The following is a 27,160-nucleotide window of genomic DNA, read 5'->3' as shown; positions in this document are numbered from 1 at the left end:
GTAGAAGAATATCAGCTGTGGGTTTGTTATATATGGCCTTTTGTATGTTGAGGTATGTTTTGTTTACACCCAAGTTGTTGAGAGTTCTTAATCATGCAAGAATGTTGCATTTTGTCAAATGCTTTTTTGTACTATTGAGATGATGATACGATTTTTAACTTTCACATTTATTGACTTGCATATGTTGAACCACCCTTGCATCACTGGAATAAATCCCACTTGATTATGGTGATTGATCCATTTAATATACTGTTGAATTCATTATGCTAGTATTTTGGGGGGATTTTTACATCTATGTTCATTAGGGATATGGGCCTAATTATCTTTTTTTGTAGTGTTCTTTTCTGGCTTTAGTATGAGGGTAATGCTGACCTCATAAAATGAGCTTTGGAGTATTCCCTCCTCCAGTTTTTGGGTAGACTTTGAGAAGGATTCTTGTTTAAATGTTTAGTAAAATTCACTAGTGAAGCCATCTGGTCCTAGTCTTTTCTTTGTTGGGATGTTCTTGATTATTGATTCAATCTCCTTTCTTGTATTGGTCTGTTATGATTTTCTTCTTCCTTTTGATTTGGTGTTAGTAGGTGGCATGTTTCTAGGAATTTATTTCTTCTAAGTTTATCCAATTTTTCAGTTTATAGTTGTTGATAGTGGTCTCTTATGATCCCTTGTATTTCTGTGGTACCAGTTGTAATGTCTCCTCTTTCATTTCTTTTATTCATGATTTCATTTATTTAAGTCTAAGTATTCTAAGGTATACAAATTGATAAAAATAAATCTTTAAGAAATTAAAGAAATATATTATGAATAAATTATTGATTATTCCTGTTCCAAAACTGAAAGCAGTAGTTCTGATTAAAGCAGTTTTAGAACATGTTTTCTTGGTGTTTCAGGGAGATTCTGGTGGGCCATTAGTATGTAAACATGAAAAAGCTCCCTTTGTCCTCTATGGCATTGTCAGCTGGGGAGCCAGCTGTCCCCAGCCAAGGAAGCCAGGCGTATTTGCCAGGGTGAGTGTCTTCTTGGACTGGATTCAATCCAGAATCAAAGGTAAATATTTTTCAGATATTATAAAAAGGTGCCTCTTTTTTTTAGGTGGGTTTGGGAGAGGTGAGAGTGGTGGAAATCAGCATTATGAAAGAGAAGACCATAATATAGTATTTTATTTATTTTAGTTTCTAAACACATTAAAATACACGTTAAAATTCTGTAAGAATAAGTTCTTCCTTAGGCAGAGTTATGGTAAAACTGACATTTCCTGAGGCTGCTTTAATCCTAGATTTGCATTCTCTTTGAAAAAAAATCTGCTCTGGAACAGACTACATTTTGTCCTTTGGCTTTCATCTTTATTTACTTTTAACATGTTCTCCCCAGATGCAGGTCCTGTTTTACTTCAGATAAATAAAGAAAGCAAAATCTTAACAAGACCACAATTGCCACCACCCACACCTTCAAGAGACAGTGCATCTGGGCCAGGTAGTAGATGTTCACGTTATGCCATTAATATAGCTAGAAAGAATTTAGCAAAAAGCATTTTTCATCTGGGTTCACTAATTTTCTTTGGAATACCGTAAACTGTGTCTTCATTCTGGTTGGTAGTTTAAGCTGAAAGACAGGAGAGTTGTTATTGTTACTGTCTAGGGATCTTTTCTACCCCATAGTTACAGCTGTTGCAGGTAAAAAAATTTTTTAAAAAGTCTTGTGGTTGTGAACAGTGCTTGAATTTTGGAGAAGTTCACAGAATTATTCTGACCTCTGAGCTATTTATTGCTATATGAACAAAGGCCCTCAGGCTTTCAGGTATCTTGCTAGATAAAGACTCTGGATGTTAGATGACCAAGACCAGTATCAGTGTTAGTGTCTCTCTTAATTCTCCCCCACTTGTCAGTGTCTGTTTGCTAATAGGATTTTTATTTTTAGTTAAAAGCAAAAAGGAACTGGAGATTTAGATGTCTGTGATAGATTTATAAGAAGATAAAAGTTCCATGATACCATCATTCTTGGTTTCCAAATGGTCAGGATCTTTCCCTTTTCATCCATCTCTGCCCCATCCACTCCCATATACACTCAAGCCCAATAGACAACTAGAAAGAGTTGGAGGAAAATTGAAAAGGATGCAAGGGAGAAGGGGGAGACTTGCTAGAGTGAGGACCTTCAGTAGAAGAAAGTGGATGAGATCTAGTGTCCAGGTGGAAGGGTTGGTCTTGGATAGGAGCAAAGTGCAGTTTATCCATAGTTGCCAGATGGAAAGCAGAATATTTAGGCACTGCTGCTGTTGTATGGGTACATGTGGGAATGGGAACGGCAGTTCTCCTCTAATTGCTTATATTTTCTTAGCACATGAAACAGAGGATTGTGGGAGAGGCTCTGCGGGTTTTGAGAGAAAAAGGAGAAAGTAGTAAACAGTTCTTGAAAAAAGTGACCAAGTGTGTGGAATACGAAAATGTCATAGAATTGTTTGGCAGCATAAAAGCCTCTGAGATGAATGATCATAAATTTAGAGGGAGACTAATCAGTTAGTTTGGTTGTATGTTTTCCTCTGGAGACACTGAGGCATACCACATAGATGCAGCCCAGGTGGAGAGTAGATTCAATCACAGTGGGTTTTTCCAAGTATACAAGAGTATAAGGGAATTGAGAGTGTGTATGAGGAAGAGATTAAAATGATGGATGGTTGGAATTTAAGCTAGGAAAAGAGTGAAGCAAGGATGAAAAGTTAAGGAACAAGAAAAGGTGGTGGAATAGATGAATTACAAGTCTCAAAAGGTGAAGGAGTGTTGGTGTAAGCTGAAAAATAGAAGGTTGTGGTTGGAGATGGTGGTTCTTGAAATTGAGTTTATGTAAGGCTTACAGTTATTGCTAATGACCAGGTCTCTAGGGGCTGACCCTTTGGAGGAGTGAATGAGGTCAGGTGAAGGACAAGATCATTGGAGGAAAGTTGAGAAACTGAAAAGATTCAGTGCTGGAATCATCGTCTGTATGGCTATTGAAATCAGCAAGATATATGGTAGGAATAGTGTTGGAGAAAATGACTGCTAAAATCTTCTAGGAATGAAGTGGAGTAACTCAGGGACCAGTTATGGGTGGTACATTCTGACAACACAAGAGTCAGGAGTCAAAACAAGAGTCAAAGAGTCATATTTAGATTAAATTAAATCTGGAATTGGGGTTGAGATGGAAAGCAGACTTAGGTTTAAGATCATAAAACCTAATGATTTTGATGGCTTAACTGAATAATTTCAATGAGTGCCAAAGTAAGTTAATGCATGTTAAGCACTTAGAATAGGGATGGTATGACCCATGATGAGGGTCAGTAAGTGTTGTGGTGTAGTGACCATCAAGTGTGTTCTTTGAACTGTCCCATTCAGACTATTAGAAAATGAACATTGTTAAAATGCAGAGAAGATATTTCTCATTTGTATGTGTTCAGAAATACTTATGCATACCAAAGAACTTCCAAAGTTTTACATATAAAAGGGTATTGTTTTGTTTTACTTCTATGAATATTCTATGAGAAAAAGTGTTAGGATTCTGCCATATTTAACACCTACCCACTCCCACCACTTGCTTTTTACACAAGGGAATGAATGAATCTTAGCAATGGTTTTTTGAAATTGTTACCCCATTTACAAAAAATAGTGAGTGGTTGGGAATTCATGACTTTATATGATTCAGTTCCTTTTCTTGATCTCAGTGACAAGCTCCATAAATGTAATCATTTGTCCCAGCAAGATAAGTGCTCAGTGAAGTCAATGAAGCTTTTAGGAACAGATCTTCAGTTGCATCTCAAAGAAGGAAAAAAATGAAAACAGGCTGGGATTAGAGGATGTAATGCAGTCCACTGTGCATTTTCTAAGAAATTTTTAAAATTCAGTTAAAAGTCATTTTAAGTAATTATTGTTTAAATTATACTTCTACAGCCTCATTTCACAAAAGTAGGACACATTAAATGGGATGATCATTTTACCCAAGAACTTGTAACTGATGGTAATTGTTTTAATTTTCTTCTTGAAAGCCTAAATTATTCAAGTTTATGATAAAATCTCATTTTTCTTTGTCTTATTTATGTGGTCCCTGGTGTCCCTATATTCTGAATCATAGGCTGTTACTCTGAAGTGGAGCTGGAAGAGCCCAGAGGCTTTTTTTCCTCTCCAAGATATCCACTGGATTATAGAGGAAAACTGGAATGTTCTTGGGTGCTCAGAGTTTCACCAAGCAGTATGGCAAAATTTACGGTTGAGTATCTGTCACTCCCTGGGTCTCATGTGTGTCGCGATTCAGCTCTGACTATTTATGAAGAAAACCACAATGAGAGAAGGATGTCAGGTAAACCTTAGGGGCATTTATACGTTGTGCTGGGAGCCTTTTCTGTGTAGGCGGCTTATGATCAAAGGGAGAGTTTGACTTGGTAATAATACTGAAATGTTGATTCATGTAGTAGGCGTGACTTTTTTTCTAGGCACATATAATATTTTCAAAATTTGAATTTACAAAACAGGTATACTAAAGGTTGAATGGAAGTGTTTGTATGTATGTGTATTCGGAAAAAAAAAAAAAAAGACGGGAGAACCCAGCTTCTTCAAACATAGCAGAACCATGCCAGAGTGCCAGAAATTTGTGTAAGACAGAGGAGGGGTTAAGATAATTAAAAATCATGCAGGGGGTAAGGTGCTGAATTTTCAAATAAAGCAAAATACATTAAAGCCTTTTAACATGGTAGAATTAAAAAGATTTGCTAAGAACATGCCAACTGTCATCTCATTTCCTGTACAGGCAAACCTGGTTTTGTTCAGCAAACTTGCCACCTGTTCTTTTTTTTTTTTTTTTGCGGTACGCGGGCCTCTCACTGTTGTGGCCTGTCCCTTTGCAGAGCACAGGCTCCGGACACGCAGGCTCAGCGGCCATGGCTCACGGGCCCAGCCGTTCCGCGGCACGTGGGATCTTCCTGGACCGGGGCACGAACCTGTGTCCCCTGCACCGACAGGCAGACTCTCAACCACTGCGCCATCAGGGAAGCCCGCCACCTGTTCTTTGTATAGGTGTAATACAGGCTTTTTGGCTCTCAGTAAAGGGGGAGGTGGGAAGGTGTTAGAAATAATTTGGTTGATGGGGATACCTGGAAAGAAAAGTTTATGTATGTTACTCTGAGTGTGTGTGATTCACACACAAGTGCACGTGCTTGATACAGGAGTATACGGAGGCCAGGGAATTGCTTTGAGGTTGAGATTGTTTTCTCAGGATAAATTCTGAGAGATTGAATTATTGACTTAGAAGGCTCAAACATTTATTTAAAGGATCTTTCTTTAGAAATACTATCTCATTTAGACTGCAGAGAAAACGATTAACTGCCTATCTCACATTGCACATTTTTCCCCTATGATCAGATTACCTTCCCCATCCACCCTGAATAAAATGGCTCCTTGTAGCTGCAGTGAAATCCAGACTCCCTAGGATGACCTTTTGCCTAGCTCTCCCTTAGCTCGTCATGCTCTCCCCTCAGGGCCCTTGTCCATCACCTCTCCCAGCTCTTCAAAGACCTCTTCCTCATCCATCTAGTCAACTCTTGCCTAGAATGTGCCTTCTTTTCTTTTTTTTTTTTTTTGTGGTATGCAGGCCTCTCACTGTTGTGGCTTCTCCCGTTGTGGAGCACAGGCTCCGGACATGCAGGCTCAGCGGCCATGGCTCATGGGCCTAGCCGCTCTGCGGCATGTGGGATCCTCCCGGACTGGGGCCCGAACCCGTGTCCCCTGCATCGGCAGGTGGACTCTCAACCACTGCGCCACCAGGGAAGCCCTGATTTGATATTTTTTAATATAATTTTAAAGGTGACTTTGCATTTACATTTGTATAGCTAATACAAAATACTGGCTCTATTCCCCGTGTTCTACAGCACATCCTTGAGCCTATCTTACACCCAATGGTTTGTGCCTCCCACTCCCCCATCTCTATATTGACACCCTCCCCACTGGTAACCACTAATTTATTCTCTATATCTGAGTCAGCTTCTTTTAGTTATATTCATTAGTTTGTTTGTTTGTTTTCCCCATTGGAGTATAACTGCTTTACAATGCTGTGTTAGTTTCTGCGGTACAATGAAGTGAATCAGCTATATGTGTACCCATACCACCTCCCTCTTGGAGCTCCCTTCCCCTCACATCCCAGCCATCTAGGTCATCACAGAGCACTGAGCTGAGTTCCCTGTGCTGTACAGGAGGTTCCCACTAGCTATATATTTTACACGTGGCGGTGTATTCATGTCAAACTTAATCTCCCAATTCGTCCCACCCTCCCCTTCCCCACCTGTGTCCACATGTCTCTTCTCTACGTCTACATCTCTATTCCTGCCCTGCAAATAGGTTCATCTGTACCATTTATCTAGGTTCCACATATACGAATTAATATACGCTATTTGTTTTTCTCATTCTGGCTTACTTCATTCTGTAGGACAGACTCTAGGTCCATCCACATCTCTACAAATGACCCAGTTTTGTTCCTTTTTGTGGCTGAGTAATATTCCATTGTATATATGCACCACATCTTCTTTATCCATTCATCTGTCGTTGGACATTTAGGTTGTTTCCATGTTCTGGCTATTGTAAATAGTGCTGCAGTGAACACTGGGGTACATGTGTCCTTTTGAATTATGGTTTTCTCAGGGTATATGCCCAGTAGTGGGATTGCTGGGTCATATGGTAGTTCTATTTTTAGTTTTTCAAGGAAACTCCATACTGTTCTCCACAGTGGATGTATCAATTTACATTCCCACTAACAGTGCAGAAGGGTTCCCTTTTCTCCACACCCTCTCCAGGATTTATTGTTTGTAGATTTTTTTGATGATGGTCATTCTGACCGGTGTGAGGTGATACCTCATTGTAGTTTTGATTTTCATTTCTCTAATAATTAGTGATGTTGAGCATCTTTTCATGTGCCTCTTGGCCATCTGTATGTCTTCTTTGGTGAAATGTCTATTTAGGCCTTCTTCCCATTTTTTTTAATTGGGTTTTTGTTTTTTTGATATTGCGCTCCATGAGCTGTTAGAATATGTTGGAGATTAATCCTTTGTCCGTTGCTTTGTTTGCAAATATTTTCTCCTATTCTGAGGCTTGTCTTTTCATCTTTTTCATGGTTTCCTTTGCTGTGCAAAAGCTTTTAAGTTTCATTAGGTCCCATTTGTTTATTTTTGTTTTTATTTTTATTACTCTAGGAGGTGGGTCAAAAAAAGATCTTGCTCTGGTTTATGTCAAAGTATGTTTTTCCTATATTTTCCTCTAAGAGTTTTATAGTATTCAGTCTTACATTTAGGTCTTTAATCCATTTTGAGTTTATTTTTGTGTATGGTGTTAGGGAATGTTCTAATTTCATTCTTTTACATGTAGCTGTCCAGTTTTCCCAGCACCACTTATTGAAGAGGCTGTCTTTTCTCCATTGTATGTTCTTGCCTCCCTTGAAATAAATTAGGTGACCATATATGTGTGGGTTTATCTCTGGGCTATCTATTCTGTACCATTGATCTATATTTCTGTTTTTGTGCCAGTACCATACTGTCTTGATTACTGTAGCTTTGTAGTATAATCTGAAGTCCAGGAGCCTGATTCCTCCAGCTCCATTTTTCTTTCTCAAGTTTGCATTGGCTATTCAGGGTTTTCTGTGTTTCTATACAATTGTAACATTTTTTGTTCTAATTCTGTAAAGAATGCCATTGGTAGTTTGATAGGGATTGCATTGACTCTGTAGACTGCTTTGGGTAGTATAGACATTTTTATAATATTGATTCTTCCAGTCCAAGAGCATAATATATTTCTCTATCTGTTTATGTCATCTTTGATTTCTTTCATCAGTGTTGTATAGTTTTCTGAGTACAAGTCATTCACCTCCTTAGGTAGGTTTATTCCTACATACTTTATTTATTTTGTTGCGATGATAAATGGGATTGTTTCCTTAATTTCTCTTTCTGGTTTTTCATTGTTAGTGTATAGGAATGCAAGAGATTTCTGTGCATTAATTTTGTATCCTGCAGCCTTATCAAATTCACTGATTAGTTCTAGTAGTTTTCTGGTGGCATCTTTAGGATTTTCTATGTATAGTATCATGTCATCTGAAAACAGTGACAGTTTTACTTCTTCTTTTCCAATTTGTATTCCTTTGATTTCTTCTCTGATTGCCATGGCTAGGACTTCCAAAAATATGTTGAATAAGAGTGGCAAGAGTGTACATCCTTGTCTTGTTCCTGATCTTAGAGGAAATGCTTTCAGTTTTTCACCATTGAGAATGATGTTTGCTGTGAGTTTGTCATATATGGCCTATATTATGTTGAGGTAGGTTCCCTCTATGCCCATTTTTGGGAGAGTTTCTATCATAAATGAGTGTTGAATTTTGTCAAAAGCTTTTTCTGCATCTATTGAGATGATCATATGGTTTTTCCCCTTCAGTTTGTTAATATGGTGTATCACATTGATTTATTTGCATATATTGAAGAATCTTTGCATTCCTGGGATAAATCCCACTTGTTCATGGTGTATGATCCTTTTAATGTGTTGTTGGATTCTGTTTGCTAGTATTTTGTTGAGGACTTGTGCAACAAGTCCTGTGTCCCACACAGCCCAGAGGGGGCCTCAGAGGGCAGCAGACCCGGTCTGGGAGCCCAGCTGGCTTCCTGGGGCCCAGTTGGGCAGGAGAAATGCTAGGCATGCTCCCCCATGATCCTCCGAGCCCCTAAGGGTCTCTCCAGGCGAGGGACCCCCTCCCCTCTCACAGCCACCTTTCAGAGGCACCAGTTCTGTCCAGTCTCCACCTCTCCTCCCCTCTCACTCCCCTCGTGTCCTACCTGGTCGCTTGAGGGTTTCTCCCATCTCCTTGGGTGTCAAAAGTCCCCCACCAGTGTCCAGCAGGTGCCCTAGTTTGGGGAGATGCAAACTCAATGTCCTCCCATGCTGCCATCTTGACTCCACCACCCACTAGTTGTATTTTTTAGATTCCACATGTAAGTGATATCATACAGTATTTGTCTTTTTCTGTCTGACTTATTTCACTTAGCATGATGCCCTACAAGTCCATCCATGTTGCTGCAAATGGCAACATTTTGTTCTTTTTTATGGCTGAGTAGTATTCCATTGTGTATATATATCACATCTTCTTTATCCATTCATACTTAGATTGCTTCCATATCTTGGCAAGTGTAAATAATGCTGTTATGAACTTTGGGGTGCATGTATCTTTTTGAACTGGTGTTTTTGATTTTTTTGGATATATACTCAGGAGTGGAATTACTGGGTCATATCGTAGTTCTATTTTTAGCTTTTTGAGAAACCGTCATACTGTTTTCCACAGTGGCTGCACCAATTTACATTCCCACCAACAGTGTTCAAGGGTTCCGTTTTCTCCACATAGAATGTGCCTTCTTAATGAGGCCTACCTCATTGATGTGAACTTCATCACTCCCACCTCTGTACTTCTTAGTGGCCCTTCTCTTGGCATTATTGTCTTCTAACCTATGAGGTTGTTTCATGTTTTCATGTCAGTGTCTTCCCTATTGATATGAGCTTCTCGAGGACTGAAACTCATCTCTTCACTTCAGGAATCCCCAGTGCTTAGAACGTTGCTGGACAAAATGAAGGCATTTAATATATGAGTAACTGACTGAAAGGTCACCTCCTTAAAGAGGCCTTCTTAGTCTTAAGTAGCATCATCCTTCACCTCACACAGTTGTTTTCTATCATATTCTGTTGGTTATTTCATTTGTAACAGTGGTTTCTATTTGAAATCATCTTCTTCACTTATCTGACTCACATGAAAGCATTATGAGAACAGGGATCTGGCTATTTATTTTTCCCTACTATGTCTCCCCAAATTGGGATAATAGAGACTCAGAACATTTTTTTGTGTGTGTGCATGAATGCATACTGCTGAATTATTCTTCAGAAAGACTAAATCAGGGACTTCCCTGGTGGCAGAGTGGTTAAGAATCCACCTGCCAATGCAGGGGACATGGGTTCGAGCCCTGGTCCGGGAAGATCCCACATGCCATGGAGCAACTAAGCCTGTGCACCACAACTACTGAGCCTGTGCTCTACAGCCCGTGAGCCACAACTACTGAGCCCTCATGCTGCAACTACTGAAGCCCATGCACCTAGAGCCCATGCTCTGCAACAAGAGAAGCCACCACAATGAGAAACCCATGCACCACAATGAAGAGTAGCCCCCTCTCGCTGCAACTAAAGAAAGCTCGCGTGCAGCAACGAAGACCCAATGCGGCCAAAATTAAATAAAATTTTTAAATTAATTAATTAATTAATTAAATACTTGTTTTAAAAAAAGAAAGACTAAATCATTTTTCACTGCCATTAGCAATACATAAGAGCCTCTTTCACCATGCCCATAACCTGATATTATCAATTTAATGAGCATTTGTACTTTTTAAAAATCATTAATGGGGATAAATTTTTTTCATGTGTTGGTTAGCTATTTGTATTTTTAAATTTGTTGTCATTACCGTCTATTTTTAAATTTGAGTATTGATCTTATTATTGGTTTATAAGAGCTATATATATGTATATATATTATGTATATATAATACTTTTTCCTTTGTCACAAGTTACAAGTACTTATTCATAAGGTTGTCGTTTGCCTTTAAATTTTGTGTATTTATATGTTGATGTAAATATTTTTAAATTTATTGGTTTAAATACATTCATATATATCTTTGATCTTTGATTTATCTCTTTGCTTTTATTTTTAAAAATTAATTTCTCAATCCGAGGTCAGAAATTTTTTAATTAAAAAAAGCTTAATCCTGCTGAAATATATTTTCTCATATGGTAAAATGGCCTTATGACTGCTTTCTTTTTTTAAAAAATTATTTTCTCTCTAATTTATAGCTATCTTTATCATATACCAGATTCTCATATAGAAGTAAATGATTTCTGGGAAAACTTGCCTTTATCATTGTCCTACTGAAAACCATGTTTGACTTTGTTGTGGATTACCTGGGGAACCCCTATAATTTTTCAATGTAGCATTTCTTTGATTTGAAATTGTCAGCTTGAAACTTGTGGAATTGTCCTCTCCTTCAGATGATAGCTAGTGGAACTGTAGGACTATGATAGAAATATTACCTCTTACTCAAGTCAGGTAGTATTCTAGTACAGTGTAAAATGCTATGTTTTTCCCTGTGGGAGCCAGAAACCATTCAAGAGCTGCGTTCATCTCTTCTTGCTATAAATAAATATTTGCTCATTCTTCAAATAGTATTTCAACATCATTTACCCTAAGATGTTATGCCAACTAATGTTTTTTTCTTCTTGTATATAATCTCCCTTCTTTCCTCCCTACAAATATATATGGAACACCTACTGTGGGCCAGGGACTGACCCTTCTCAGTTGTGGGCATCCAGTAGTGAACAAAATGGACAAAAAAAAAATGCCTGCCCTTACCAACCTTATATTCTAGTTGGGGGAGGACACATAGTACAATAAAATATATAACACGTTAGACAGAAGGGCTGGGGGAAAATGAGGTGGGAAGGGAGAGAAGAAGCATCTGGGATGCAGGTGCCATAGAGTTGTATGCAGTATAACTGGCAAAAGTCTTTCTGAGCAGGTGACATTTAAATAAATGATACAGAATGATACTGAATTATTCTTAATAGTAGGTGACTTTGATTCTAAGAAAATCAAGGGTTGTTTCTATACCTTTTTAATCAGCCCTCTGAATCATTTTAGAATTATGGTTATAATTTTATGTTGTGTCTTTGACTTAGGTTCTTAAAGTGATCAAAAGAAGATTGGATGTAGGGAAAGAATAAATTTTCAGGTAGAAAAAGTTTTCCATCATGGATTTTCACAGTGATATATTTTTAATAAATAGGTTACTTTCCTAGGAGAAAAATGGTACATCAGCCTTATTTTAAAGATAAAATAATTTGCTACCTATTGTCCTTCAAGGGAGCAGTGTGACATAGTCAGTAATAGGTATTGAATTTTTGGACGTGGCTTCCAATCCTGACTCCCCACCATCAGTCTGTGACTTTGGGTGAGTCATTTGAGTTCTGGAACCCTGCTCCTCATTTTGCAGAGTGGAGTTTAAGTAATTGCTACGCCTAAATTAGAGAACTGTTAAAAAAGCAAATGTTCTTGTTTTTTATCAAATTTGATTTTTTTTTTAACCTAGGTGAATTATGTGGGAGAAGGCTTTACCCAATGATTTTCATGAGCTCTGGACCACTGGTGAGGGTGACATTTCATTCCCGTGTGCAAGGTGCTTTTGGCATAAATTATATTGTCTTTAGAGTCCAAGGTATGTTTGGTCATTTAGTAAACTTATAAAGTTAAAAATCAATGTTTTTGTTTTTAGGAATATTTCAAAACTTATACATTGTTTTGTAAGAAAAATTGTTTATGGGGGGAAAGAGTTTATGTTTGAAGGGAAAATCTATTTAAGTGATCTGAGATTGGTCTGGTCCAAGAGGAAAAACTACTCAGTAAATAAGCTGATTGACTTGTAAATCATTCAGAATTGTGATTTCTGAACATGGCTAAGATACATTGATTGCAAGATAGCATTTTTTATTGTGATTGTGATTTTACACCACACTGATCTTTTTCTGTAGCCATAATTCTTGTGGATTGAAAGATTTGAGTTCTAAGTCTTAGCTGGCTGATTAGCTCTGGACAATTTATTATCTCTGTATTAGAGTTCTCTTTATAGTGATATTATAATAATAAAAGGTTAGAATGAGTTGTGAAAACAAACTAAACAAATAGTAGATGCTAGCATTATAAATGTAAACTCATGCAATTCAGAGTTTTCAGACTGCATTTTCAAACATGTCATTAGGGAGGTTTCTGACTCTTGATCAACGTAGGTAACCAAGAGCTAGGTTCTCTCTTTGGCACTGAAAAGCATTGCAGAGAGACATTTGGAAGAAAAGTTAAGTGAGTAATAAAGAAAAGCATGTATATCATATGAAAGTTTCTTCCTAAACAACTATGTTATGAATATTGCTTTTAACAAATATCAAATGATATCACATATATATATATAGTGGAATCTAAAATATGATACAAATGAACTTATTTACAAAACTGATACAGACTCACAGACATTGAAAACAAACTTGTGGCTGCCAAAGGGGAGAGGGGGTCAGGGAGGGATAAATTAGGAGTTTGGGATTAGCAGATACAAACTACTATATACAAAACAGATAAACAACAGGGAACTGTATAGCACAGGGAAATATATTAAATGTCCTGTAATAAAACATAATGGAAAAGAATATGAAAAAGAATATATGTGTGTGTATATATATATTTGTGTGTGTATATATATATATTTATATATATATATATTTATATATGTAAAACTGAATCACTTTGCTGTACACCAGAAATTAACACAATATTGTAAATCAATTATACTTCAATAAATTTTTTTTTCAAAATGAATACTGTTTTTAGATGGAATTGTGCAGGGAACCTGCATTTTCTATAGTTATCACACTTTATCTTCCATAGACCCTAGGCTGTGCCAAAGATAATTTGAGAGAGGTGCTGGTTTTCTGTATCTTTTGAATGTTGCAGATAGAAAATTTTTAGTGAAACTAACCACCTCCTGTTAACTTTTTTCTAAAACAACTAGGGAGGAAAGCTGATAGCTCTGATCTGAAAAGGCATATAACAAGCCTCTTTAAAATTAGTTTTACCTCAATCCCTTTTCTTCTTTATTTCTAGGTCCAAAGGGCAGTAAAACTACCAAGTTTCTTCAGAGTTCAAACCAAGAGCATGTGACTACTTGTGATGATGTTATTCTTACCAAACCAACAGGAATCATACAAATCCCAAGATATTTTCACAGAACCACTATGAGGTGAGGAAAGAATGTTTACTACAATGGAAGAAGTTCATGGATGATCCCTTGACAAGCAGGGACATTTGTTATTTGCTTAAGGCATTATTTTCCACTTCCTTCCCTTAAAGAATAGACTTTGAGATAATCCCTGATTTGAGGCCTTCAATATATGAAAACTGAATGTAAAATTACATTAATAAATACTGTTGATAAATTGTACTTTCCTAACAAAAGAGACTATTTATTAGGTAAAGTGGAAAGGCAAATCTCTATCAAAGAGTTTTGGAGATTGAAATAATGTACATAAAAGCTTCTTGCACATAGTAGGTACTCAATAAATGGTTCTTAAAATGCCACAGTGGAGGGGGCTTCCCTGGTGGTGCAGTGGTTGAGAGTCCACCTGCCGATGCAGGGGACATGGGTTCGGGCCCCGGTCCAGGAGGATCCCATGTGCCGTGGAGCGGCTGGGCCCGTGGGCCATGGCCGCTGGGCCTGCGCATCTGGAGCCTGTGCTCTGTAGCGGGAGAGGCCACAGCAGTGAGAGGCCAGCGTACCGCAAAAAAAAAAAAAAAAAAAAAAAAAAAAAAGCCGCAGCGGAAAGAGAACCTTCCCTGAATTAAACATTAGAATAAATTTAAAATGAGAAACAAAAATTGAAGATTCATATAGTATCAATCCTAAGCAAATTTATGTGATTTGGGGAAGTTTGGGACAAGAATACTTCTTTAACTCTTATAGGCTGCCAATCAGAATTTATAAAATACAAGTGATTGACCAACCATTCACCATAATGGGTGAACTTTTGACAAATTCAGTATTAGAAAATATTTTTAATTGTTATAGTTTAAATCTTTCTTTCACCTTAAGCACAGAAGAAGCAGGTAGAGTCAATAACAGTGACTCATTGAGTGATGCATTGAATTACGAACAAAGTAAACAACAACATATGCTATTTAGAAGTCATTTCTGACTTTCTTTCATCTGTGCTACAGCTGCCACTGGATATTATTAGCCCCTTCAAATCACATCATTCGCCTTGATATTGTCAACTTCCAGATGCAACCAATGCCCTTGGCCTGTCAGGGTCACCTGTGGGTTTACGAAGGATTTGGATCAAGCAAAAAATTAATAGGTAACTAATTTCCTGTGAAGAACTATGCTATTGATTTTCTTTTACAAAATATTCTTAGAGCATTTTATATTCAGTGTGTGAATTACAGATGACATAAATTAGTCTCTTATGTGATACTGAAATAGCCTTACTGTTACTATTTTATATTGTAATTGAAATTAATGTAACACTCTCTGATTAAGTTAAAAAGGAACCCAACTATATGCTGTTTACTTGGGTCATACCTAGATTACACTTGCCCAGAAATACTAAAAATAAAGGATAAACAGTCTTAGACAAATGTAACGCAAGAAAATTGAGAATATAATATTAATCAGGCAAGATAATGTTCACAGGAAAGGCATTAAATGGGTTTGTCAATTAGATAGTAACCGAAAACCTGATTACAGTGACTTAAGTTTATTATTCTGAAAGAAAGAGAAATCCAGAGGGATGCAGATGCACCACCAGCTCAACAGTTCAACTCTGTGAAGAATGACATTACTGCAATTCTCTTGGCCTTTTCCTAGTGGTTCCATAATGGCTATCTCAGTTGTCACCATTACACTGGAGGAAAAAGGAAGAAGGGGCACAGGGAAGGATTATCACCAAGGAGAAAGCAAATACGTTTCCAAGAATCCTGTAGCAAATTTAAGTCACTTTGGCCAGATTTGTCACATGGCCATACCTAACTGGGAGATGACTAGAGAAAAGGGAAATGGAAACAGGGTTTGGGCTGGCTGACTGATGTTACCCAATATACCCGGATATAGCAACATAGAGTTCTGGAATCTGACGGTCCTGGGTCCAGTAGATCACAGTTCTACCACATAGTAATTCAGTGACTTTGGGAATGTTCCCAAAGCTTTCTAAGAATCACTGTCCTCATTTGTGACATGAAGCTAATCTACCTGCAACTTTTTGTGTGATTTAAAAGAAGAGACACTCCGCCATCACTAGCACACACAGATACATGGGCATTAAAAATTCTCAATGTGGGCTTCCCTGGTGGCACAGTGGTTGAGAGTCTGCCTGCCGATGCAGGGGACGCGGGTTCGTGCCCCGGTCCGGGAGGATCCCACATGCTGTGGAGCGGCTAGGCCCGTGAGCCATGGCCGCTGGGCCTGTGCGTCTGGAGCCTGTGCTCCGCAGCGGGAGAGGCCACGACAGTGGGAGGCCCGTATACCGCAAAAAAAACACCAAACTCCCAATTTGCTTAAGTCAGAGATACAGATGCCTAAGGTAACAAGGTGACTCCCAGAGGGAGAGGATGTGTGGCATTTTGCTGGCCTTTGACTCTTTAGAAAGGACCCAGATGCCAGTGTCGCTCTCCACATAGGTAGAGCCCTGCCAGAGTTGATAAAATAGCCAATTGCTAACCCACTGTCCTTTTATTCTTTGGGCTGACATTACCATCCCAGAAGCAGGTGTATTAACAATCTTTGTGTTCCTACTTAAGGGAATGTTAGTAAACATGGAGCTTTCCTGGTTCCTGAGTCAACATAACATCAATAAGGGCTTAACTTCTTGTGGGGAGACTATAGCATCTAGGCCCAGTATCCTTGGAAATTATCTATGCTTCTTGCCTTACAGAATACCTGTTACTTGTACTGCTTCATGAGATTACTTTGAGAATTAAATGAGAGAATGCATGTTAACCAATATAAAAGAAACCAAGCTTCTGCTGTGTTTGAATTAGAATTGTACATTTTAATTCATATTCTTAAAATTGTGGTGCTTAGAAGAAAAGATTAGACTGTTGTTTCCCTATTGCCTTTCCATCAATGGGGTGTTGGAGAACACACAGTTTGGAAAAACAAAGAAATAAAGAAAAATGGAAAACAGTACATTAGTTATATCAGTTATAATATATAGAATTAATGAACTATATATCTATTGTTCTTTACTTAGAATTTGTTCTTTACTTAGAATTAGTTCACAAAACATGTAATATTTCCTATCTTCTTCCACAAAAATTTTATGACTCTATTTCAATTTTTGCACATAAGACTCATAGCCTGTAGGGGTTAACTCAATTTTTGAGGTCAATAGGTTATTGAATGAATATTTTTAACATAACTGACTATGCTATATCCCAAGAATGCACAAATAATTTAATATTGAAAATGTATTATCTATCTTAAAACTAGGTCAAATCAGGAAAAAATAGATATAAATTAATGATACAATAATCGTATCCTTAAAACTATCCCAGTGAAAATTAGTTAAAAGATATAATGGAAAAATCACTTCAGTCATAATTAGCAACAAAAACCATGTAACTAGGAATAACCTTAAAATCAAGTGATTTTTAGGTTATGAGTTTTATTGTGAGTTTTATGTGAGTTTTATTGTGCAAATGTGAAATTTACACATATACACACACAGATCTGAATAGAGAAAAGACCATGTTCTAAAACTGGAAGACAAAATTAACATTAATTCACCCCAAATTAATTTACAAATATAGCAAAATCTAGCAAAATCCCAATGGGAATTGTTTTTGGAGAGTGAGGAGGAAACTGATAATAACTCTAAAGTTTATCCTTAAAATAATCAGAACTAGCTGAAAATGTTTTGGGGGAAAAAATGACCAGATGATGAGGTGAACTATCAGTATTAAAACATACTTTAAAGTAATGATAATTAAAACAGGGTAGTACTGGTACAAGAATAGACACAGATGACTAGAAATAAATAGACCAGAAGGGGCCCAAGAAACTATAAGGCATTTATATGTGATAAATTTGGCATTACAAATCAGGGAGGAATATATAAATTATATTCTCTCTCACCTCATAGAACAGTTGATTAAAGAGTTAAGCATTTTTCTTAAGCTACTAAAAGTTTAAAAAATAAGCAATTAGTTATGGATGGAGAAGGATCTTCTCATGTAAAAGCCATCGAAGACAATAGGAAATTATCAATAAACTCCTTTATAACTAAAAACTTTTCTTCAACAGAAACAAAATTAAAAAGCAAATAACAAACTGAAGATTTTCAACAACTCTTAGAAAGGCTTAAGGTAATTAATATAGGGAATGTTTACAAATCAGTATTAGAAAAGCCCAAATCTGTAAAATAAAATTAATTTACAGGCCCAAATATCTTTGACTCAGCCTTGAATAAATTTCAGGTTAAAACCAGAGTTCCCAAGACTTTTGAGTCTTTTGTTCATTTTCCAAAAGAATTACAAATTATTGACCCAAGTGATTTTGAAAACAAAAAGCACTGGATTGACCCTTAACCTCTTTTGATAGATAAGGAAGGTTAATGAATATCTGCATATCAGTTACTATACAATCTAAATTAAATCTCTCCTTATTTGTCTCTTGTCACAATGAAGTGATCCTTTGGCCATCTGTTTACTAAAAAGGGCAGTTTTCCTATAATAGTGAAAAGCTTAATAGTTCTAGAATTGTTGACTTGAAACTATGTGTGTTATAACTGCTTTTGTTAGAATGTTTGTTTCAGAAAGTACCGTGTATGAACAGTTAAACTTAGAAATGGTTTGTCACAGGGAGCAGATTTGAATAATCAAATCTTGTGATAATAAACCCTGACTCAACAATTGTAAAGCACAGCTATATTCTTTTAGAATTAAGAGGATTCCTGACATAAAACAATTTTTAAATAGTACAATAAGAGTTTAATCAATTAAGTTTAAAACACAATTCAGAATTATTATTTTCCTAGATATACCTTAATATAAAAATGGGCAAGTGATCTGAATGAGCAACTCATAGATAAATAAATACATGTGAGAAAAAATACTTAGCCTCTTTAAAACGGAAATGAAAAAAATTTTTACCTACTTAACTGACAAAAAAGATTTGAAGAATGATTATACTTAGTAAACAAAATGCAGTGTAACAGACATTTTCATGTTGTTGTTTAGGTATAATATGTCATATGCTTTCTGCAGGAAGATATAGAAATGTTTTTCAAAAGCTATAAATCTATAACCTTTTATTCAGCATTTCTATTTTTACCCATATTTATAAAAAATATGCCTTACATTTATGTGTAAGATATTCATTCAGCTGGTGTTATTTATGATAATGGCCAAAAAAAAAAGGATCTAAATAGGAAATTGGTTAAGAAAAGTATAGTAAATCCATAGGATAAAATATTATGCCACCACTAAATAAAATATTTTCAGCTAACTTTTTTAGAAGACAGAAAACTCTTACATGTAATATTGTAACTGAGCAGGATCCTATAGGGCCTTCCCAGGACAGGCCTTCCCCCCCATATTCTGCAAATTTCCTGAGTTGTTTTAGATGTGGACCACCAACGCTCCCCCCCTGAGCCCACCAAATGGAAGACGTTAACTACTTGATGACCATGAGCACAGAGCCCCAGGCTTCCTGGAGCCTAAGGACTGATAAAGTTAACCCCTGTGACATCACCCTGTTCCCTCATCATCAGGCAATCAGAGAATTGTGTGCAATCTGATCACACACCCTGCGACACCCCCCCCACCCCACCAACCTGGCTTTTAAAAATGCTTTCCCTAAACCCTTCGGGGAGTTTGAGGCTTTTTAGGGCATGAGTCTTGCATGGCCTTGCAATAAACCTTTCTCTGCTCCAAACTCCGACGTTTCAGTTTGTTTGGCCTCACCGTGCGTTGGGCACATGAACTTGTGTTAACAATATTAAGTGAGAAGATTGGAATGAAAAAATTACACAGTATATTTTAATTTTTTAAAAAAAGTGCTATATATGACTTAAGTAAAGGTCTAAGGGGAAACACACCAATATGTTTAAGTGGATATTTCTAGATTGCAAGATTATAAGTAATTATTTTTTAAATTCTCTAAATTTTCTCCAGAGAATGGTTAAACATTCTTATCTTAAAGAAAACTATAAAGAGCAAAAGATGAGGGACTTCCCTGGTGGCGCAGTGGTTAAGAATCTGCCTGCCAACGCAGGGGACACAGGTTCGAGCTCTGGTCTGGGAAGATCCCACATGCCATGGAGCAACTAAGCCCGTGCGCCACATCTACTGAGCCCATGTGCCACAATTACTGAAGCCCGCATGCCTAGAACCCGTGCTCCACAACAAGAGGCCACCACAATGAGAAGCCCAAGCACTGCAACTACAGAAAGCCCACGCGCGGCAATGAAGACCCAACGCAGCCAAAAGTAAATAAATAAATAAATAAAGTTATTAAAAATAAATAAATAAAAAGCAAAAGATGAAAGAAAAATGTTTTGTCCTAGAAGGTGAACTAGATTCATAGGGTAGCAGTTACAGAGAACTTCATGACAGCAGTCTGGCTATTAGCAGTCAGCCTCATGAGAGAGAACCATCGGTGAGGAGCAGTCTCCATCATCTTCTGAAGGATGCTTTAGAAATCCAGGGGTAATGGGAGGTTGAGTGAAACCATTGCTAATTAGCCCTAGGATTCTGATTCACAGGAGACCTCTAAGAACTATTGCCTAAAAAAATTTCATTTACACCAGTTAGTGGTTTTGACTTTCGTGCCAGTTACTGTACCTTGCCTCTTACTCATTTGGCTGTGCTGTGGATAAATGAAGGTTGTATGTAGCTAAGGCTCAGATATACTCCCTTATATATAGTTATTTCATTTGGGTGACAAAAATATTTTTTTCCCTGATGACCTAGCTAGACTGAAACCAGCCTCTGTACCTCGAGACCAAATTAAATCTTGGAGACAGTTTTTGGTGAGGTAGAAAAGAATAGCTTTATTGCTTTGCCAGGCAAAGGGAGTCACAGTGGGCTAATGCCCTCAAAACCGTGTGTCCCCACTTGGAGAGGGTAGTGAGAAGTTTTTTTTTTTTTTTGCTGTACGTGGGCCTCTCACTGTTGTGGCCTCTCCCATTGCGGAGCAAAGGCTCCGGACATGCAGGCTCAGCGGCCATGGCTCACAGGGCCCAGCCACTCCACGGCATGTGGGATCTTCCCGGACCGGGGCACGAACCCGTGTCCCCTGCATCGGCAGGCGGACTCTCAACCCCTGCGCCACCAGGGAAGCCCAGAAGTTTTATAGTAATGGTTCAAAGAGGGCATGATCAGCTCGTGGACATTCTTCTGATTGGTTGGTGGTGAGGTAAGTAGGAGTCAGCATCATCAACCTTCAGGTTCCAACTAGTCTGGGGCCTATGGGCTTGTGAGCAGCATACCATGGTTAATTGTTAACTTCTCCCACCTGGAGGGGGTTTCAGTATCTGCAGAACAGCTCAAAGATATTGCTGTGGGTATCCGTTGATGGAGAGCCAGGACCTTGCCCCAGGCTGCACTATTGTTTCTCTTGACTGTTTCTCCCTGGTCTTGCATCCCCTCCCTTCCCTCATTAGCAACTGCTTCAATCTGCCCTTTGAAACTCAGGGAAGGTCATGGAGGCTGAATGGAGGCTATTGCCTGTAATTCAAGAAACGGGGGACACAGAAAGCCTTTGTGCCCAGGAGCCCCACAGGGCCCTGCTCTTTTTAAAGCCATATAAAGACCTACCTAAGTATTTCAGACAGTATAAGAACTGGATACAATGTCCTAGTTGGTTTGGAACCACTTTCTTAGAACTGCTTACACTCAAGAATCTGGAACATCTCTCTCTATTCTAACTGGGTTTTATTTTGCTTAATTTTCCCATTTTTATATTGTTGGTAGGGGATACAGTATAAATTTGTATTAAAAATAGAATTTTTTTCCTTTCACTTTGCTCAATAACCTTTGCCTTGATGAATAGTAAGACTTTTTTTTTTTTTTTTGTCTAGGAAATCTATGTGAAGGAGATTCACCTTCATTAAAATCTCATGGTCCTCTTATGATGTTGATTTTCACATACAATGTCAGTTTGGCCATGGAAAAATTTTCTTTGAGATATTCTTTTCATATGTCTGGTAAGTCTATTACTTTTTTCATATTTGTTTTTGTGTATGTTTTTTTTATTGTGCTTTATCAGAAAATGTGCTATCAAATAAAGAGATTTGAATCCTTTATTTCATTTATCAGCTACAGGGGAGAAGAAAAAAACAATATTTAAGATTGTGATTTCTATAATCTGTGGAGGTCTCAAGCTAAACCTCAAGGCATAAGATTGATCAGATTTTTCATTTTTTCTTACAGCAACTAATAATTTTGTCTAGTTTTCTGTGTACTTGGAATATTGTAAAAATACAGTAGGAAATTTTTATCACTAGCCTAAAAGTTTCAAGTAATTTTCCTATTTTGAAATTCATTTCCTTAATGTACTAATATCAAGAGTAATTGATTCTTTTTTAAAAACTTGTTTGGTGGATAGTTCATATATATTAGTTGTAACAAGATTATTGAAAAATATGCTTTGCCCAACATTCTTACAGTTTTGGTGAAGGTGTAGACAGCATTATGAAAATTGGAACTTTTGCAAATTATGGAAATTGGGTATCATGGAAAAAGCATTTGCAATTATGCTTAATTCTGAATAGTTATTAGAATTGCTCTAGTCCTTAAGATTACTCAATTCATACTCATTAAAATTGTTAATTGGAATACACTTGTAGAAATATTTCTACAAAAAACATTAGGGCCTTTCACTGTTGTGGCCTCTTCCGTTGCGGAGCACAGGCTCCAGACGCACAGGCTCAGCGGCCATGGCTCACAGGCCCAGCCGCTCCGTGGCATGTGGGATCTTCCCGGGCCGGGGCACAAACCCGTGTCCCCTGCATCGGCAGGCGGACTCTCAACCACTGCGCCACCAGGGAAGCCTAAAACATGACATTTTTTAGTCTGATAATGTGAGAAATGTTGGATGGAGAACACAAAGAAGATTTGCATCAAGTTCAAATTATGTTAAGTGGAAGTATACCGTAAGGGGCTAACATAAAATAGAATAAAATCTCACGTTTAAGCCTTTAATTATTCAGACTATCAACAAATTGTTTTATACTTATGCCAGGCCATGTTTAAAGCACTGAAGATTCACCAATGAACAAGACAGTCCCTGCCCTAGAAGAGTTTACAGTCTAGTGGGGGAGATAGTCAGTAATCTGTAAACAGAGAAGGACAGAGATTGTTGCCTATCACCCAGTTCTGCCATGATTAACCCACTGCAGTAGCTGATGGACAGTGTACTTTGTGCTTCAGAGGGAAGAAACTAAGGTGATAACAGGATGCTCTGTGCTTTGGAAAAGCAGGCCCCTTGCATAGTTAGATGTATATCTCAGGAAGAATTTTAATGAACCCAGATTTTGCATTTTCCCATACACAGAAAAGCACTAAAATCATTAACTTCAGATCTCTGTTCTTTGTGACCAGCAGTAATGTTTTATCAAGACATGTGCTTGACTGCACATATTCCCTAGCCAAAATCACATTTAAGCTGGCTTCTCCCCCTACCTCTTCAGAACAGCTTCCTCAGAGCTACTGAGCGGTTGTCCTCAGTAAAACAAACTCATAGCTCTTAGGTTGTGCATTTTTCTTTCAGTCAACTAATCAAATAATCTCAAAGAAAAATATAGAGTGAAAAAACAACTATATTAAGTTTTGAAGGAGGAATCTTATTTAGTTCAGTAAAGGATGGGCGTGGAATTCTAGGAAAACTTTAATTTCTTTGTTCTCTTACAGCAAAACACCTTGAAATGTATTTCTACTCGCTGTCTACCCTTTTACCCTTTCATTTTTTCTTGAATCCATTCCCATAGGCTTTTTTTCTTACCATTCCCCAGACGGTGTTCTTGCCAAAGCTACCAGTGACCTCCAAAGGTTCAGATCCAACAGTCACTTCTCAGTCCTAATAGCTGCATTTGGCACGGATAAGCTCTTCTTCCTTCTGGAGTTTCATTTGTCATGGCCTCCAGGAAACCACTGTTTCTTGGCTATCCTCTTACTTCACTGGCCTCCTTGGAGTCTCTTGGCTGGTTGCGCCTCCTTTTCTCTACTAGTAAAAGTTGAGGTGTCCCAGGACCCAGTCCTTGACTTTCTTTTCTTCTCTACGTGTAGTCACTCTTAAATGATCTCACCCAATACCTAGTTTTTTTTGTTTTGTTTTGTTTTTTTTGCGGTACACAGGCCTCTCACTGTTGTGGCCTCTCCCATTGTGGAGCACAGGCTCTGGACACACAGGCTCAGCGGCCATGGCTCACGGGCCTAGCTGCTCCACGGCATGTGGGATCTTCCCAAACTGGGGCACAAACCCGCATCCCTTGCATCGGCAGGCGGACTCTCAACCTCTGTGCCACCAGGGAAGCCCAATCCCTAGTTTTAAATACCGTCTTTACACAGATAACTCCCAAAGTATATCTCCAGTCCCAACTTCTTCTTTGAACTCCAGTGCTATATCTCCAATTGCCTCCCTCTTCATTTGGATATCTAATAAGCATCTCAAACTTAACATGACCAGAATTCAAGTCTTGATTTCCTACCCCTGTCTCTAAATTCTTCCTCCACCAATCTTCCCCACCTCAGTAGATGGCAACTACAGTTTACTAGTTAATTGCTCAAGCCATTATCTTGGTCATCCTTGACTTTTCTTCTCAGCAAAACTGATCTGGAATCCAACTACCTCTCAACGTCACTATAACATTCTGATACAAGTCTTTGTTTAGTCTGTTTTACTCATAACAGCCAGAATAATCATTTTAAAGAGAATAATTCAGATCATGTTACTCCTCTGCTTATAATCTTTCAATATTTTCCCTGCTTACTCTTAGTAAAAGTCCTTACAGTGACCTGTAAGATTCTATATGATCTGGCTCTTGGCTACCTCCTTGACTACTCCTGCCATTTTCCCCAGTGCTCACTCTACACCATCCTTACCTCTGTTCCCCAGACCACCAAGCATGCCCCACGGCTGTTATCTCCAAAATGTACAACATGCCTAGCAAATAGATGATGCTCAAGAATTGTTTGAATAAAGGAAATGACATTCTAGCTGGGGTAGACTAGTGAGTAGAGAGTAAGGAGGTAGCTCCCTATCTAATAAATGGGTAAGAAATACATCTGTTTTGCTTATAGAAACCCCTTTGGCTTAGAGCTAAAAGATGAATAGAAGTCAACTCAGCAGACTTCGTACACATGTTCAATTTGTTTTCAGATAAACACAGAAAAGCTTTAGTGCAGACATTTTCCTAACAACAGCAGAAATGTAACAGATTTACCCCATGTGTGAGGTTTGTTAAAGATCTGACTCATCATTCATATTCTTGAGATTACAAATTAAAATATATCAGTAGAAGAAAATATATATGTATCAGTAGAAATTGTTATATCTATGTGAGTAAAAAATATAAAACCATCAAAATGTATGTGCAATATTTAGTAGTATGGAAAATATTCACAATGGGGGGGTAGGGGAGGTTACAGTGGTGTAAAATGAAATACAATTTTAAAATATATATACTATAGCTTAGGAAAAAGCAGGAGTTACATTAAAATATGAGTATTGGTTATAGGATGGGACTACAGGAGACTTTTATTTTCTCCTTTGAAATCTGTTTTTTTTTGAAATTTTCTACAATGTAAATGTATCACTTAAACAAAAGAATAAAGAAATATAAAGTATTAAATAGGATATATTGACCTTGAATATTCTCTTATTCTAGATTCTGTGAAAGGAAAAATTAATGGTAGAGAGGATAAAGGAGGTAAGGAATTGGCTTCATTGTCTTGGCTTTGTTTACCTGATATTATGGAAATAAGAGTGAGGAACATCTTTGCTGCTAAACACTGTTTAGGAAGAAGTATACTCTGGCTGCTATCAAAAACTTTCAAGTGTTGTGTCCTTATTCTATTTGCTTTATAGTGAAATATGAACTTGTACTAGTTTTCTGAGTGTCAAACTTTGGGGGTGGTGGAGACCTGGGTCAGATCACGGAGTAGAGAGTAACAAGGTAGCGCCCTATCTAATTAATGGGTAAGAAACACGTTTTGTTTATGGGAGTTTCCCTAACTATTTTAATTCTATTATTCATTAACATTCTTTCCATATATTTTATGTCTTTTGGATTGTGCATGTATCTCTCTTTTTCTTTTTTGGCTGGGCCATTGCATAGTGAAAACAAAAATGATAAGATTATTGATAAAGTAAATGTTTTTGGATGACATTAACTTTAGGTTGGGTAATACCTAGAGCATTTGGAGTAAACCCAAAATGTCACTGAATTCCTCAATTCTCTTTTTGGTGTAGTAGCCCCTTGGCCCTTGTGAACCTTCATATCCTGGTTTCAACTATCTGAGAGTAATCCAAATTTCCCTACCAAATAAATGATTGTAATTTGAAGTGTAGGCTGAATTTTAGGAGTGTTTAATTTACTCGGGGATTTAGAAGATTGTGTGCTAAAAATGAGCAACAAAACTACATTGAAATGTAGATATGGTTGACTTAGTGGTTCACAGTTTGTGAGTTAAAGTCAAAGAACTTTAACTTGTCTTCTTTTGGGAGGCGTCAGTTTTTCAAAACAAGTCATTTAAACCCTGTGTCACCATACATAAGGAGCTATGGAAGCAAAAAAAATAGTGATAGAACTTTATAAAAGTACACTACAGTTTAGGTTTTAATGACCTAGTTGTAGACATTAAAATCAGATCCTTCATTATTGTATTAAATGTTATTTTTTTCTTTTTGCCTCAAGGATGTCCAGTATTGGATTTGATTCCAGTTAGTTCTATTGAGATCACATCTCCCAATTATCCCAACATTTATCCTAACATGCTGAACTGCACTTGGACTTTTTATTCTATGTCAGGAAATAAAATGAAAGCAGTGATTAAAGGCTTTATAACAGAAGAATCTTGGAACTGTGAATGGGATTACTTCAATATTTATGATGGACCAGATCAGCAATCAAGATTACTTGGTAAACTGAACTTTCTTAATGTCCTGCATTGAGTGGCATTCATATAAGCATTTATATAATCATATATATGGAAACCATGACCTATATTTGCCTTTGGAATGATATCATTTGTTGTCAGTGATTCTCCATCAGATCCTTCATCAGAATCCTGAGTATTATTGAACACAATGGGATGAGCATGAGACCGTACTCACTGGATCTTGACCTTTAACTCTAGCTCTTTTTGATTTCATCCAGTGGTTCCTATCTCATTTTACCATTAGGGAGCACACTAATTTTGTTTTTCTCAGGAGGTCATATGTTTTAAGAGGTTTTATTTCCTAAACTTCATTTTTAGGTAACTTTTTGAAATTTGTTTACTCAGGTTTCATCCTCACAGTAAAGGTGGTTCTCTTTAGACCCAGGGT

General features: G+C 37.5%; 1 protein-coding gene across 1 annotated transcript in view; it reads left to right on the top strand.

The window, feature by feature from the left end:
- OVCH1 (ovochymase 1) overlaps positions 1-27,160 on the top strand; it is a gene marked incomplete at both ends in the record, with an annotated part of 86,270 nt that overhangs the window by 41,422 nt on the left and 17,688 nt on the right. Inside the window, 6 exon segments of the mRNA XM_081250211.1 lie at positions 891-1,047; positions 1,378-1,473; positions 4,099-4,323; positions 12,164-12,289; positions 13,723-13,858; positions 14,833-14,972. Coding sequence (XP_081106337.1) covers positions 891-1,047; positions 1,378-1,473; positions 4,099-4,323; positions 12,164-12,289; positions 13,723-13,858; positions 14,833-14,972 — 880 coding nt within the window.

The sequence above is a fragment of the Mesoplodon bidens genome, assembly GCF_964165515.1.
Source record: "Mesoplodon bidens genome assembly, chromosome: 11".
In the NCBI taxonomy this organism is placed as follows: Eukaryota; Metazoa; Chordata; class Mammalia; order Artiodactyla; family Ziphiidae; genus Mesoplodon; species Mesoplodon bidens.
This window is presented reverse-complemented; position numbering and strand designations above follow the sequence as displayed.